Source organism: Brassica oleracea, chromosome C4, assembly GCF_000695525.1.
Source record: "Brassica oleracea var. oleracea cultivar TO1000 chromosome C4, BOL, whole genome shotgun sequence".
Classification (NCBI taxonomy): domain Eukaryota; kingdom Viridiplantae; phylum Streptophyta; class Magnoliopsida; order Brassicales; family Brassicaceae; genus Brassica; species Brassica oleracea.
The window spans coordinates 52,260,815-52,277,806 of NC_027751.1; the positions used below are offsets into that span (position 1 = coordinate 52,260,815).

General features: G+C 28.0%; 1 protein-coding gene and 1 long non-coding RNA gene across 3 annotated transcripts; one reads left to right on the forward strand and one right to left on the reverse strand.

Annotated features, from left to right (window-relative positions):
• Nucleotides 1-11,571: 11,571 nt before the first annotated feature.
• Nucleotides 11,572-12,577, forward strand: LOC106339863 (protein FAR1-RELATED SEQUENCE 5). 2 transcript variants are annotated; one of them, XM_013778728.1, is made up of 3 exons: nucleotides 11,572-11,655; nucleotides 11,764-12,128; nucleotides 12,205-12,577. In XM_013778728.1, coding segments are annotated over exons 1-3 (552 nt in total). In that variant the 5' UTR covers nucleotides 11,572-11,654; the 3' UTR covers nucleotides 12,391-12,577. The 2 variants fall into 2 exon arrangements, with proteins under 2 accessions (XP_013634182.1, XP_013634181.1); XM_013778727.1 differs by having other exon boundaries at nucleotides 11,591-12,128.
• A 2,687-nt stretch (nucleotides 12,578-15,264) lies between these two features.
• LOC106341583 lies at nucleotides 15,265-15,724 on the reverse strand. Its single transcript, XR_001269687.1, has 2 exons — nucleotides 15,566-15,724; nucleotides 15,265-15,478 (listed from the first exon to the last, which is right to left on the reverse strand). It is a non-coding gene; the product is annotated as an uncharacterized LOC106341583 (long non-coding RNA).
• Nucleotides 15,725-16,992: the final 1,268 nt, after the last annotated feature.

Genomic DNA, 16,992 nt, shown 5'->3' on the forward strand with positions numbered 1-16,992 from the left:
TAGAAAATCTCTTATATATTAATTGAGAATTATCTTTTAAGTTATAACATTGATTACAATGCTTATTTGTCAACATTACAAATTTTTTCAATCTGATGTTCTCAACTGTCATAATATATAGTAAAGTGGAACATTCTTAATTATCTTTTATATATTAACTGAGAATCATCTTTTAAGTTGTAACATTGATTACAATGTGTATGTGTTAACATTACAATTCTTTTCAATCTGATGCTCTTAACTGTCATAATATATAATAAAGTGGACTACTCATTACTCAAATGTTAAAAGAAAATCTACTTCATCTTTTCTTAAATAAAAGTCACATAATTATCTAATGTGATTTTCAATAAATATGAGAATTAATGATAAAAAGAATGATTTGTTAACAATTTGTATATCTTCAATCAATTTTTTTAATTTATATTATTAAATAAATTAAACAATTATATTAATTATATAATAAAATTAGTTTTTTTTTGTATATGTGTATTTTTAATTTTAACGATTATAAATTACTAAAATATTAAAGGCTCTACATTAAAATTATTGTGATCAATAGTTTAATTTTTTTGTTACAAGAAGATACAAATAATCATAAAATTATACGAGTAAAAATCTCATTTATAGATATCAAATATTTATTACATTGAGTCCATAAATATACAAAAATATATATTTTTTGTTAAATATTACCTAATGTTTAGGTTTGAACTTTGAACAAAACAATTTTGTAAACATAAGCAATTCAAGAATTGACCAAAGAACTGTGAAAAAAATATCAAAATAATTAATTAAATTTTAATGTGAAGACTTAGACAGTTAGACCGAACAACAAAAAAATTACAAGAGACACTAGAGCATTTCCATTGCGTTCTCATTAGAATAATCTCATATCCCAAAACTCTGTGCATTAATAAGATCTTATCTAGGTGTAAGTGCATTAACAAGATCTCAAGTATAGCTATATCGTCATATCTTACTTTTATATCAATGCATTGTTATAGAAAAGTACATGAAATCTTTTTTTTTATATAAATCTCGTAACAAATAGATGTTTATGTTTCTGTTTCTTTTTGAACAAAGTACTCAACATCCATTTTGTAAGTTACGTAAACAAGCTTTCACAAGAAAACAGTGAAATATAGCACATTTTACTAAATGTAATGCGTATAGCACATGAAAGCATTATGGAATCACTTCTTATATCTTGTTTATTTTATATTTTCATATTACTATCTTGTATTTGGATCTAATTTTAAATTTCTTCATTTAAAAAAAAATAAATAGTACTAAAACTAAAACAATCTGATAAAGTTTATTTATTTCATAAAAAAATATTAATACTATTTCGAACAAATATCAGTACATTGAACTCAGCGCATACTTATCTTTTTCAAAACAACCTTTAAATTTAGCACGCAGTCCAAAATAATAACCCCATTTCGTACAAAACTCACCGCAACCTACTAACCCTGCATCTTTACACAGCTCTGAGAGGTTGAAGCATATTAGCCGCTTTATTTCAAAACCTATTTATATGAATAAAAATTACTAAATAAATAAATAATCATATATATATATATATATATATATATATTAATTAAAAAGGAAAACAATGTTACCATCATGAAAATGGGATATGAAAATATACCGATATCAGAAGTATTAAAAGTATCTTCATTTTCACTCTATAATTTACTCCAAAATAGAGTGAGAAATAACGTATGAATAACAAATAAAAAATGATTCATGGAATCATTTTTTATTTGTTATTCATACTTTATTTTTCACTCCATTTCTGGAGTAATATGTATGGAGATGTCCTTAGCGGTAGCTATAGTATAACAATAGATAGAATATGCAATGAAGAGAGTAGTCAAGACAAATATGATTAAATTCCTCCTTGTGATATCTATTTTTAAGATCTATATATTCTGAAACTTCTTAAGATTTTTTCATTAACTTTTTATGATTTTTTATTTGCATTATATATCTGATTATATATATATTGTTAACACAAACATACATTTTAAAAAGGCGGAGTATTTTCTTAGTCAAAGAAGAAGAATATAATATCTCCTTTGATCTCCATATAAAATTTTAGTCAAAATTCAAACACATTTTCTTAAACAAAAGCAATCAATAGGAACAATGCTTCTCTTGGATCTAGCAACTTTTAGTTTCGACTTTTTTATTAAAAAAAAACTTTTAGTTCAGACACTTATTGTGGATACAATTTCATATTTCACTCATTCTGTTCCGAAATGTAAGTTGTTTAGAAGAAAATTTATGTTCTAATATGTAAGATGTTTTCATATTTTTATGTAGTTTTAACTTTATCAAAATATGTGTAACCAATTAAATTTAATAGTTGTATTTTGTAATTGGTTGAATGATTTTAATTTATAGTTTTAATAATACTTTTTAGATAAAAAGTAATTTTCTTAATAAACATGTCTTATCTAAAATATCTTATATTGACTATGGACCAAAATTTATGAAGGCTCGATTTTGTGTGGTCGATGTGACTATTTTGGTTTGGTTTGGTTTCGGTTCGCTTGTTCAGTTTCAGGTTTTTTTTTTCCACGCCTAGAAAAGACTATCGTTTCTTCTTAAGAGATTACAGAACTAAGTGTCAGTCTTTCATTGATAAATTCTTTTAAAAATTTTAAATTTTAATTACATAAATATTTTTTCCTTAAATATTGATATAATATTGCATAGGTACTCATAGGGGTGGGCGTTCGGTTCTTCGGTTCGCGGATCGGTTCGTTCGGTTCTCGGTTCTTTTGGTTCTTGTAGTTTGGTAACCATTAGAGAACCGTTAAAATTTCAGGTCAGATCGGATCGGTTCTTTAGGTTCTCGGTTCTTTCGGTTCGTGAAGTTTGGTAACCATATTAGAACCAGAAAAAATGGTTCCAATCGAGTTCGGTTCTTAATGGTTACAAACCGTATTGCCCAAATTAATCTGACTAACTCTAGGGTGACCATGATCTTTTGATAACAAAGATTTACGGGATTCAATTATGGAAATGTTTTCTCGGGGAATCTAAACTGTCAATGGAAACAAAAATCAGATAATATTTTATCAAAAAAATATATTAATAAGTAATTACGTATTCACGTATAAGGTAATTTTAGTTATATAAGGGTTTTTCATCTGGTTCTATATGGGTATTATTCGGTTCTCGGTTCGGTACGGAGCCGGTTCCGGTTCTTTGGGTATAAAATTTTTGTACCCAATTGGATAATTAAAAATTTTTGTTCAGTTTGGTTCGGTTCTTTTTCGGGTCTGTTCGGTTCGGTACTTCGGCTTCGGTATTTTTGTCCATCGCTAGGTACGTACTCAGTTAAAGAAACTCACTACTAATAATGATGTTCTAATAACTTTTAGTTCAGACACTTATTGTGGACACATTTTCGTATTTTAAATAATTGACTGTGGACCAAAATTTATGAAGGTTCAATTTTTTGTGGTTGATGTGAAATGTACCATAAATACTTCCTTACTAGGTGATAACCCGCGCTCTGCACGGAATAAGTAGATTTAAAGATATTATTAATTTGAATTAATATATATTATAAAGGTACATTGCATAGAAAAATGTAAAAATTCTAAAATAACAGTTTAGACTAAAATACCGATTTCACGAACTAATTAAACCTGATTTTTTTTTAACTTGTTTATGTTATAGTTTATTTGTCCATTAGGTAGCGAAAAATAGTCAATAAAAGCTATAAAAGAAAGCAAAAACTAATATAAAATCAAGTATGAATTAAAGATAAAACAAAACATAAGCAATAGAATAATAAATCCTTCTGAAACACAATATAATAAAAAAAAGCAAATTAAAATTGAGAAAAACATATCCGGTGAATAATGTCTTCAAAACTCCTCATTTGCAATCCTACTGTGAGCATTAAAAAAGTTAAAACCTTAAGGCATATTAATCACATGACTTAAGTGAATTGTAAAAGAAATGCATTACCTCATTCTAACAATATCCACCATTAGTCTCCACATGGTCTTAAAGGGCTTCAAGTCGGCAACCGAGTTAAACAATGCCATGATTTTTTGATAGATTGAATGTAGTGGTATAATAGTTTTGAAAATGAGACAATTGTGAGTACATGTAGCTATGATGAATTCCTATTTATATATGAAAACATAATTAATCTACAATTAATGTTAAATTTCAATCAGTTTAAAATCGAATTTATGGTGATGGAATTAAAATCCTAAATTGCTCTTATAATTCCAATCAGTTTAAAATCGTGAATAAATCATGTAGTCAATTATTATAAAATTTATGATGATTGGAACTATGATTCAAAACAATAAGCAATTATTAAAAAAATTATGATGATTGGAAATCATGTAGTAAATTCAGCCAATGTAGTAAAATCGAATTATTGTGAAATTTAATTGCATTTATAGCTAGTATGTCAATTATTATAAAATTTATGATGATTGAAATTATTATTCAAAATCGTAAGCAATTATTATAAAATTTATGATGATTGTAAATCATGTAGTAAATTTAGTCAATGTAGTAAAATCGAATTTTAAAAGAAACTTAATTGCATTTATAGCTATTATTGTATTTTATGATCATATTACCATGCAACGTAAAATCGAAGAAGAATAATTTGACAGCGACTTCATGTAAAACATATTTAAAAGGGTGTGATTTACAAAAGACTTATTCTTGGGTTCACCCCCTAGGTGAACCTAGAGGTTCACCAACCAATAGGATTATGTTATTTCAAATTTGATATCTTTTATAAAAGAAAACAAAATATTGTCAAGTTATATTATATTTTCAAAGTAAAAAGATAAAAAAATAAAAAATAAAAATAGTAGTAATTACAAAAAAAAAAATTTAACGTCGTCAAGAAAAAACTAAACCTTAAATCCTAATCCCTAAACCCTAAACCCTAAATCCGAAAACCCTAAACCCTTGGATAAACCCTGAACCCTTGGATAAATCATAAACTCTAGGGTTTAATTTTAAATATTTTTGATTTAGAGTTTATGATTTATCCAAGGGTTCAGAGTTTACCCAAGGGTTTAGGGTTTACCCAAGGGTTTAGGGTTTAGTGATTAGGATTTAGGGTTTAGTGTTAGTAAAATTTAGTTTTTAATGTATGATTTAGGGTTTAAGATTTTCCAACGGTTTAGAGTTTATCCAAAGTTTAAGGTTTAACGTTTAGGGTTTAGGGTTTAGGATTTAGGGTATAGGGTTTAGTATTTTGCTGAAGATTTAACAATATTAATTAATTTATTTTTTGTAGCTATTTTTATGTATTTTTATTATTTTATTTTAAAAATATAATCTAATTTGGATATTCAATTTTATTTCCTTTTTTAAAAGATATCAAATATCAAATACTCAAACACTATTGGTTGGTGAACCTAAAGGTTCACCTTAGGGGGTGAACCCAAGAATTTCTCATATAATCATGCCCTACTTTTATATCACTTTGTTGTTACATAAATTATAAGAAACTTTTGATGAAACTAGATAGTTAATAGATGTTTATGTGTTTGTTTTTTTTACTGGACAAGGTTCTCAATATCCATTTTGTAAGTTATGTAAACAAGCTTACTATCAGTTTAGCGGTCGATGCAACTGTGATTCCAGATCCTCACCGACTATGTGATGATTTGGTAGAATCTCTCAACATCATCAAATCTACTGCTTTAGAGAAATTTAGGATCTCATAAAAGAAAAGCTTGAGATAAGTATCACTGATGTATTTGAGTCTATCTGTCAAATATAAAAATGAAGTTTTATGTTTGAAAAGAGGAAACTAAAACGTTATTATGATTCTCTTCATATTCTTAATTTCTTTTTGTTACACTTCGAAATATTCCAAAGTGATTTATTAATTAATAAGTATGTATTATATAGTGAGCCGAAAGTATGAAACCATTTTGATAAAGATGAAAAAATCCAAAAACTGCCGAGAGAACTTCAAAAAGAATATTGTCAATACAATTAGTGAAATTCTAATATCAAGACCTAGACCGAAGATCAAATAGTGCCGTAAGAAAAAAATTGTGATCATAAAATTTGATTCCATCTACAAAGTTAATCTGCAAACCCAACACATGGTTAAGATAGAGTAATCCATTTTTAAAGCTTTTTAAATAAGTACTAAGCTTAAGACACATATTGGAAATTGTGTAATGACTATTCCATATGTTTCAAAATGATTTACTATATTTAAAAAAAAATAACACAATAAAAAATTAAAAATATTTTAAATTTGGATTATAAATATATTATTTTGTGATAATGTGTTTTCATCATTTTAAACAATTAAAAATTTAATAAATACAATTATTTTTAAAAAAATTACAGTTTATCATTATTATCTAATAAAATGTATGGAAGATATAAATAAATGTATTTCTAAAAATAATTTCCCCAAAAAAATGTATGATACAGTAGAGTTTTAATTTGCTAAATTTTTGGATAATTTTTTTTTTACTGAACCTACCTGAATAACTAAAAATTCAAATGATTAACATTATATAATTTTGATCCATATGCAGCACTCGTTTGAGATTTGTTTTTTTTTTCTTTCACCCCTCAAATATTTGTTTCTCTCTTTAGCCCTAATTAATTTATTTTCTGTTATTCCAAACAATCCCCAGTAAATTTCTAAAATATCAATTTCTAAAACATTCTCAGCTTTCATCAACTCGATTGCTTTCCCTCTCTGGGTTTTAATTTTCTCGACCAATTCAGCTTTACAGTAACGATCTCTCTGAATTGATGGCAGTGGAATTTGAATCCGAGGATGCGGCCAAGATGTTCTACGACGATTACTCTAGAAGTTTAGGGTTCGTGATGCGTGTGATGTCTTGTCGGAGATCCGAGAGAGACGGAAGAGTCCTTGCCCGGAGATTCGGTTGTAATAAAGAAGGTCGCTGTGTTAGTGTCCGTGGCAAGTCTGGTTCTGTCAGGAAACCAAGACAGAGCACGAGAGGAGGACTTGTAAGGCTATGTGATTCATGTTAAGTACGACCGGTCTGGTAAACATACTAATTTCAAAATGTTATGATTCTTTTTGCCATATAGTGTTAATTTTCTTCATTTAAAATGAATATTACTCAAATTTAAACAAACTTTCAATCTGGTAAATATTGTTTATTTTGTTCTAGATCTTCTGTTATAGATATTTAAAAACATATGCTAAGATGATTTCATCTTAGACATGTACTTAAAAAATACAACAACATTTTTTATGAACACAATGTCCGGGCTGGAATACCGCACTTAGAGATGTCAAATGGGCGGGTTGGGCGGGTTTGGGTGTGTCCGAATGGGTTTCATTTTTTTGCTGGACATTTTTGGTCGAAGCCCAAATAGAACCATGTCCAAATGAGACCATAACCAAATAAGACCATGATTTGTTGGGCTATCCATGGACGGCCCATACGCCCATTTAATGTAAACAACATAATTTCAGTTTTAAAAATTTAAAGATTATTAAGTTTTCAATTTTAAAGATGTCACATACTTAAACTTTAAGTTTTAAACTTCATGTTTCAAAGTTATAAAAAATTCAAGATAAGTTTAAAAAATTCGTAATTTCGTCTGACTTGCGGAAACAGAAACAGTCGCCAGACTCGCCACCAACTTCGTTATGAACACAAATCACCGATCTATTTAACACATAAACCATAACACAATATTAGTAGATGATACGAATCAGTAGCTAATAGTGAAAACCCATAACACAAATCACGAAAAATCAAATCTTAAGAGATGATGAAATCAGAAGTTGGTGAAGAATCGAAAAAAAATTGAAGAAGAACGAAGACGAGGAAGAAGAATCGAACACGAAGAGGAAGAATCGAAGACGAGGACTCGAAGAGGAAAAATCGAAGACGATGATTCGAAGAGGAAGAATCAAACACGAAGAAAAAACACAAGAGTGAGACGGGAAGAAAAAAAAAGGTGATTTGTGTTTTCTCCCAATTTTTCAAACCCTAGACATTTAAGTTTATTGGGCCGCCCATTGTCCAAGTGGTTAAGCCCAATATTGTCCATGAATATAATTGGGTTCACCCATCTGGACAAATTTTAATTATGGTTTAATCTGGGTCTGTCCATTTTGGACCATATCGATTTGGACACGGGCCACCCATTTATAGCCCGCCCATTTGACATCTCTACTAATATTACACGGTGACATGAAGCTGGTGCAAATCTCTGACTTAATTTCTCCATAACCTATTATATGAATTCAAATAATTAAATCAATATGTATATTAATTAATCAAAATTTTCAACATTGAGGTTTAAATATAAACCATTATCCGGAGTAACAGCGCTAGCTGTAGTAAGACAATGAACAGAAGATACGATAAAAATGATGGTAAAAACAAATGTGATTAAAGTTTTTTTTGTGATAGCCATTTTTGATCTCTAAATATTTGGATTGTGTTTCAAATATTCTTTTTAACTTTTTATGATTTGTCTTCACACATTCTGATTATATATATATATAAACAAACATACATTTTGAGAAGTATTTAATTAATCAAATATAAAAATACTATTTCTTTTATTTTCATAAATTTATTTAATCAACAGAAAATACAAAGAATCTCTTATATATTAATTGAGAATCATCTTTTAAGTTATAACATTAATTACAATTCTTATGTGTCAAAGAGTGTAACACTCATTAGTCATCTCTTATATATTAGTAACTATATTTTAACACTCATTATGTTGTGAAAATCTAATGTTGTGTTAATAATGTTAAAATGTGTAGACCCGCTTAAGCTTATTACTATATATATCCATTTAATTTAAAATCTAAGAAAATTGTCTAGTTAGTCCTGTAATTATTTTATTAACTCATTTATACCCGTTTAGACTCATTTAAAGTATTTTAAATAAAAATCCCAAAATTATATTAAATTTTTTTTGACGTTTATGTTAGGTAATTGTGGATTTTAAGCTTTATATAAATTTAATATGTTAAAATAAGTTTGTGGTGTTTAAAAAAAAGTTTGTTACAATTTTCTTACATTTCAGAATCACATGAAGTATTTTTATTTTATTCAAATAATATATATTGATCATTTAATTTAAAGTTGTTTCTATGATATAAAAATAAAATAAAATGGAAGCTGTTATAATCATATGGTAATATTATTGAGTTCCATTCTACATTATTTCCTTTGTTATTATTGTTATGTAAGTTAAACCATGGCCAAATAATAAAATCTAAGCATTTGGTATATGATTACACATTTGTCAAAAAGATATTAAAGGCCGTCAGAGTTTTATAACTAATAGAAATAGTAACTAACGAAAATCAATAGAGATAAAAACATTTATAATATTAATTCTTTTTTCAAGTGGATGGTACATTAATTGTATGGTCCGGATTTGTTGGTATATTTGATATAAATATTAGGTACGTATTAGACTATTAGTAGGCGAAGGTAAGTAGTTTAGATGGTCATTTTATTTTCTTAACTAAAAAAAAGAAATTAAAGTTGTTAACCATAAATATAGAAATGAAATAGTATAGTAATTATTTCAAAATTAATGGCAGAATCCTAATTGATATTCTACTTTAATAATATAGACTGAGAATCATCTTTTGAGTTGTAACATTAAATACATTGCATATGTGTGATACAATGTTCTTAATTGTCACAATATATAATAAAGTGGACCACTCATTAATTAAATGTTCAAAAAAAATCTACTTCATCTTTAATTAAATAAAAGTTATATATATAATTATTTAATATGATTTTCAATAAATATGACAATTAATGATATTAAGTAATAAAGATTAGATAACAATTTGTATATCTTTATCAATTTTTTAATTTATATTATTAAATAAATTAAAAAATTACATTAATTATATAATAAAATTAGATTTGTATATGTATATTTTGAATTTTAACGATTAAAAATTAATAAAATATTAAAAATTTCACAATAAAATTATTGTGATCAATAGTTTTTATGAAAATAAATAAACTTTATCAGATTGAGCACAACGATTTTAATGTGGAACTTTTAATAATTTAGGAATTTTCGCATACTTATCTTTCACAAAAACATTTGTATTTAGCAACTATTCATACAGCTCTGAGAGGTTGAAGCATATTGGCCAACTTTATTCCAAAACCTATTTATATGAATAAAAATCTTTAAATCAATATATATATATATACTAATTAATCAAAAAGGAAAATAATGTTTCTATCATTAAAAAGTGGGATATATAAATATACCGATATCAAGAGTATTAGCGGTAGATGTAGTATAAGAATGGACAGACTATACAATGAATAGAATAGTCAAAACAAATGTCATTACAGTCTTCATTATCCATCTTTAAGATCTACATATTCTGAAACTTCTTAAATTTTCTCTTTAAATTTTTATGATTTTTTTGCATAATATATCTGATTATATATATATATACACTATATAATAGCACAAACATACATTTTTAAAAAATGAGTGTTTTCTTAGTCAAAGAATAAGAATACGATATTTCCTTTGATCTCCATATCAAATTATAACACTGACCGCCCACGGCTAATGGACCATCCACACCTGCTTTCTCGTATCACTGATGTATTTGAGTCTACCTGTCAAATGTAAAAATGAAGTTTTGTGTTTGAAAAGAAGAAACTAAAACGTTATTATGATTCTCTTCATATTCTTAATTCTTTTTGTTACACTTCGAAATATTCCAAAGTGATTTATTAATTAATGTTTTGAAACGCTTTCAAATTTTTTTTTATAAATATGTAACAAGGTAAACACATTTAAACAGTGGCAGTTGTGGCAGATGTATGAAACCATTTTGATAAGGATGAAAAAAACCAAGAACTGCCGAGAAAACTTTAAAAAGAATATTGTAAATATAATTAGTGAAGTTCTAATATCAAGACCTAGACCGAAGATCAAATAGTGATGTAAGAAAAAAAATTGTGATCATAAAATTTGATTCCATCTAGAAAGTTAATCTGCAGACCTAACACATGATTTAGATAGAGTAATCCATTTTTAAAGCTTTTAAAATATGTACAAATCTTAAGAGACATATTGGAAACTGTGTAATAACTATTCCATATGTTTCAAAATGATTTACTATATTTTTTAAAAAATAACACAATAAAAATTAAAAATATCTTAAATTTGGATTATAAATATATTATTTTGTGATAATGTGTTTTCATCATTTTAAAATATTAAAATTTTAATAAATACAGTTATTTTTTAAAAAATACGATTTATCATTATTATCTAAAAAATGTATGGAAGATATAAATAAATGTATTTCTAAAAATAACTTCCCCAAAAAAATTTGCTAAATTTTTGGATAATTTTTTTTTACTGAACCTACCTGAATAACTAAGAATTCAAATGATTAACATTATAAATTTTTGATCCATATGCAGCACTTACTCGTTTGAGATTTGTTTTTTTTTTCCTTTCACCCCTCAAATATTTGTTTCTTTCTCTTTAGCCCCAATTAATTTATTTTCTGTTATTCAAAACAAGCCCCAGTCAATTTCTAAAATATCAATTTAGGTCACCTCTCTCTCTCTCTCTCTCGCCGAAGATCCTTCCAGATCGTCAAATCCAGTAAGCAAAAAAAGTTCTCAGCTTTCATCAATTCGATTGATTTCCCTCTCTGGGTTTCAATTTTCTCGACCAATTCAGCTTTTACAGTAACGATTGATTCGATGGCAGTGGAAGATGATTCGACCATAGTGCCTCGCGAAGGCACTGAGTTTGAATCCGAGGAAGCGGCCAAGATGTTCTACGACGATTACTCCAGAAGTTTAGGGTTCGTGATGCGTGTGATGTCTTGTCGGAGATCCGAGAGAGACGGAAGAGTCCTTGCCCGGAGATTCGGTTGTAATAAAGAAGGTCGCTGTGTTAGTGTCCGTGGCAAGTCTGGTTCTGTCAGGAAACCAAGACAGAGCACGAGAGAAGGTTGTAAGGCCATGGTTCACGTCAAGTACGACCGGTCTGGTAAATGGGTCGTAACCAAGTTCGTTAAAGAACATAACCATCCGCTTGTCGTAGAACCCCGACAGGCGCGTCAGACACTGGTGAGTTTGAGTTCAGTTAAAGTTATGTTCCTTTTTTGTGTGTTGTTAAGCACAAAATGTGTGTAAAATTGTGTAGGATGAGAAGGACAAGAGGATTCAAGAGTTGACGATAGAGCTGCGGAACAAGAAGCGGTTATGCGCAGCGTATAAGGAGCAGCTAGATGCGTTTGCGAAGATCGTAGAGGAATATAGTAATCGGATGTCGAAGAGAGTTGAGAGTGTGGTTGAGAATTTGAAGGAGTTTGAACATATAGAGCAGTAAACAAGATGCTATTATAAGCCAGCTTTAAATGTGTGATGCTTTGTATATTATTTCTTTAAAGGCGTTCTCCGGTCTAAGATTGGTTTAGTGTAAGCTTAGATGTTGTTGAATCTTAGTTTATGGAATGTAATGCGAGAGACTGTGTAACTATATATGTTTAATTGAATATTACCATATCTTAAAAATATTTGTCCTTGGTCTTTGTTTATGGTCATGGCAATGGTGTGAGCTATCTGTGTTGCTGGAAGAATGGTTTTATAGCCATGTGTACGAGAGGAAAATATTTTTGAAAATAATTTAAATGCAAAATAATACATTATTTCAGATATATGTTTGATGTAATATTACTGTCTAAAAATATTTGGAAAACTAAAATGTAAAATATAATTGAAATGTAAAACTATACATTATTTCAGATAAATGTTAAAGATAATTTTAACATTTCTTATGCTGCATATTTACGAAATAATCAAAATGTGAAACTACACATTATTTCAGATATATGTTTAATGTAATATTAACACATTTTTAAAAACATGTAAAACTATACATTAATTCAGATATATGTTTAATATAATATTAACATTTCTTAAAAATAATTGTAAATAATTGAAAGTCAATACTCTACGTGGTTTATTTTGGAATATAGTTTTCTATTATAACGTAGACATTTTTTTAACGTTGATTTATTATTGATATTATAATTATGAGAATATTACATAGATGATTACCGACAATAATTGTATCACCTGGGCATCCTATAAAGAACCACGGTTCACTATATTTACTTGTACCATGTTGAAGATTTCTTGTAACTTTTTTTTTGTAATGTGTATAATTGTTTAATAAATTGCTTTTTCGGAAAATTAAAATTTAGACCTTCTCTAATGTGCATGTAGGATTCGAATCTCAGATCTGAACTTTTAAACCTTAATCACTAGGATACAGTACTTCCGGTGACGTGCACGCTTTCTTGAGCCTCAAATGATCATTTTATTAGTATAGATTTAATGGTTATTTTAAATTTTTTATTAAAATCTAATATTATTAGTTATTGTATTTAAACTATATCTCTTAGGAAATTTAAAATCTAATGTTATTGATTTTTGTATTTAAAATATTTTGGTTAAAAAATTTAAAATCTATTGCTATTCAATTAAAGATTTGAATATAAAATTCAAAAAATTTTTATTTCAGATTTGATAGATTCTTACGATTAATTTGACTTGAAAGAGCTTGAAATGACTTTGAAAATTGTTTTATGTGTTAAATGTCAATCAAAATCTAACGTTTAACCTTCAAATTTTGTAAACAGTCTTTACTGTAATAAAGAAAATCCAAATTTCAATTTATACGAAACAAGTCGTTAGTATAATGCAACCACCGTCAGGTCCTTTTCTTTTGTCAATTGGTGACGATTAATATCAGAGAAAAAAAAATATCAGAGAAACCATATATTGATTAGAAAAAATAATATATTTCTGTATAGATTGTGTCAAAACTCTGGCTTGACGCCAAAAACAAATTAAAAATATATGATAACAAATTTAATAGGAAACCAATTCTGAATTGATAACTAGAGAGAACATGGATAATAATACCGTTAGATATCAAACAAAGTTTGGCATCGAAAATTTAGACAAAGAATAACTAATACATAAAAAGCTGTCTAATTCGAATTGGTACTGGAATCTTTTGGAAAAGAGCCAAAAAATAAATGTATGTGGGATTACCATTTAAGAATAAAGTGAATAATATCGTATTAATCGGATAATAAAAAATTGGACATGAATTTATAAATTTCAGCAATTAGTATTAGAACGGTTGACAAAAAATCTGTAAAAAAATCAAAATACTCTTCGAAATATGAATTATATCCTTCAAGATATAAATAAGAAGTATATAGCAGAAATCAAATCAGAAGATCCTAAAAGTTTAGTTGTGGGATACGAGATGAATGTGATCTTTAGTTTTAAGAGGAGAATGTATGATATTAAATAAAGTCACACACTGAAAGTTTAGATAAAAATGTCTAATATATAAAGAGATGTGAAACTCTCGTTAGTACGAAATATTTTGGAAATGAGTCCAAAGAAAAATTCATGCGGACTTGCTTCTTAAACTAAAAATGGACAATATCGTACTAATCAGTCAATAAAAAATTAGACATAAAATTATAAATTCCAACAAATATAATATATAACTTCACAGCATTTGTGACATTTTCATTATTTAATTCTGAACGAAACTTATATTTTAAGAACGAGGTGTGAGTTCATGCGCAAGCGCGATGTTGTCTATTAGTTGTTGCTCATTCTCTGATGGAGAAAATACTGTCGACAATGTTGTTCTTAAAATCGTGTTGTTGGGTTGCATATATTAGCCAGCATCTGCAGAGGATTGTAGGTGGGGGCATTAGCAGCAAGTTATAGGCGAGGACGCTTTGTAAAATATCATCTTAATTCTACTAAAATTAAAACAAAGATAAAATCAAAGTAAAATAATTAAACCAAATCAAAATAAACAAGACTGAAAATATATGTTTATAGTTTTATTCTTTGAAACAGTGAAGTTAAAATATAAAAATAATAATATTAAACGTAATTTTTTTATAATAAATAACATTGTATTTAAAATATTTTTTTCTGCGCATAGCACAAGAAACTCCTAGTATTCTTTGTTTTTAAAGTTGATTTTCGTTCTTAGTACTATAATATAACATTTACTAAATATAATGCCTATAGCACATGAAAAACGTTATCGACTCACATTTTCCCTTGTTTTTTTTTATATTTTCATCTTTACTATCTTCTATTTCAGTCTGATTTTAGTTTTCCTTACTTATATATCAAATACTAAAATTAAGTGAAACTAGTTTCAATCTGATATATTTATTTATTTTGCTTTTGTTTCAATCTCATAAGATGATTTCATACTTCAGTTATACAACAACATTTTCCTAGACCATTACAATATCCGCCAACAAGATAATGTTTCGTACAAAAGTCATCGCAAGCTTTTAACACACCGCCAGCTTTTTCACACGGTTTATCGATGTTGACGCAGACGTCATTCTTTCCTCCATAAACTATTTATATGAATAAAGATCACTAAATCAATATGTATATTAATTAATCAAAATATTTAAAAATTATAGTACAAATATAACTATTACCTGGAGCATCAGCGGTAACTATAGTATCACAATGAACAGAAGATACTACGAAGAGTATAGTAAAAACAAATGTGACTAAAGTCTTTATTATGATAGCCATTTTTGATCTTTATATTTTTGGATTATGATTAAAATATTCCCTAAACTTTCTTTTATGATATTTCTTAACACATTCTGATTATATATAATAATGTAAACATACATTTTTGGAAGTATTTTCTTAGTCGAGTAAAATATACTGTTTCCTTTTATTTTGCATAAAAAATATACTCTATCCTTTTATTTCCATCAATATTTTATAAATATTAAGTGAGAGTTATCCAATGGGTTGACTTCTTTATATCCTCGGGACTAAGTAACCTCACACTCATGACCCACCCCCACAGACTGACTCATCACCAAACTCCCTAGAGCAACTAAACACATCAATCATCCCAAGTATTTTTTTCTGATTTTTTTTTCTACTGATTTCATTTTATTTGCGTTTAAATATGTGTTAAAAAAATCACGATTACCCATATTCCGAACCAAGGATCTACAAAACTCAAGAAACATGTGTCTATTATAGCCTAGGAGTAGCCTCAGGCATAAAACTTGGAACTTACCCAAAATAGACTGGTTTGATTTGGTTCTGGTCATATTACCTGATGGATCATGCTTCTGATATCGTGGGTATCGATTCGGCTTCATGATGTATTGACCCTCCAGGCTCGCTTAGCTTGACAAGAGGTGGGAGAGAATCAAAACCTCCTATCAAGTACCAGAACATGGAATGGCAGACAGTACGAGGGAGAGGAAAACGTGGCCGTCGTGGCCGTGGCTCCTATCATTAGCTATTGTCTTTACTACCATTGATGGTTTCTCTAATCTCTACTTTTGTTTCATTGGTTTGGGATTCAATACATCATGAAGCCTGTTTCGTGCAAACTCTTCCCAACTATAAGACTCTGTTCTTATTATGTAATAGTTTATGTTTTAAATTGAAAGCCCTTTTTCAAAAAAAAAAAAAAAAAAAACCCATAATATTCGAATAGGTGTTACCACCCCAGTTCAAACCCTAGTTATATACGCAAAGAAACAAATATATTATCTTTAGACCACTTCAATTTATATTTATTTTTTTGTAAATATATATATCACTCCAATATTGAAATTCTTATAAAATCTACAATTTAGGGCTGGAATCCATGTTACATAGATGAATGATCGAGTATGTAACTAGTGGACCACTTCGATTTACATGCAAACTATTTTATTTTGTAAATATATATATATGATTCGCATAATAAACGGGTACCCGTAACCAATTCGAACACTGGTGGTATCCAAACCGAAACCGAAATTTTCTAGATACCTATGGAATATAGGATTCATTTATCTGAAAAATCTAGACCCGAACGCGATCCAGCTAAGGGCGAGGGGCGGGG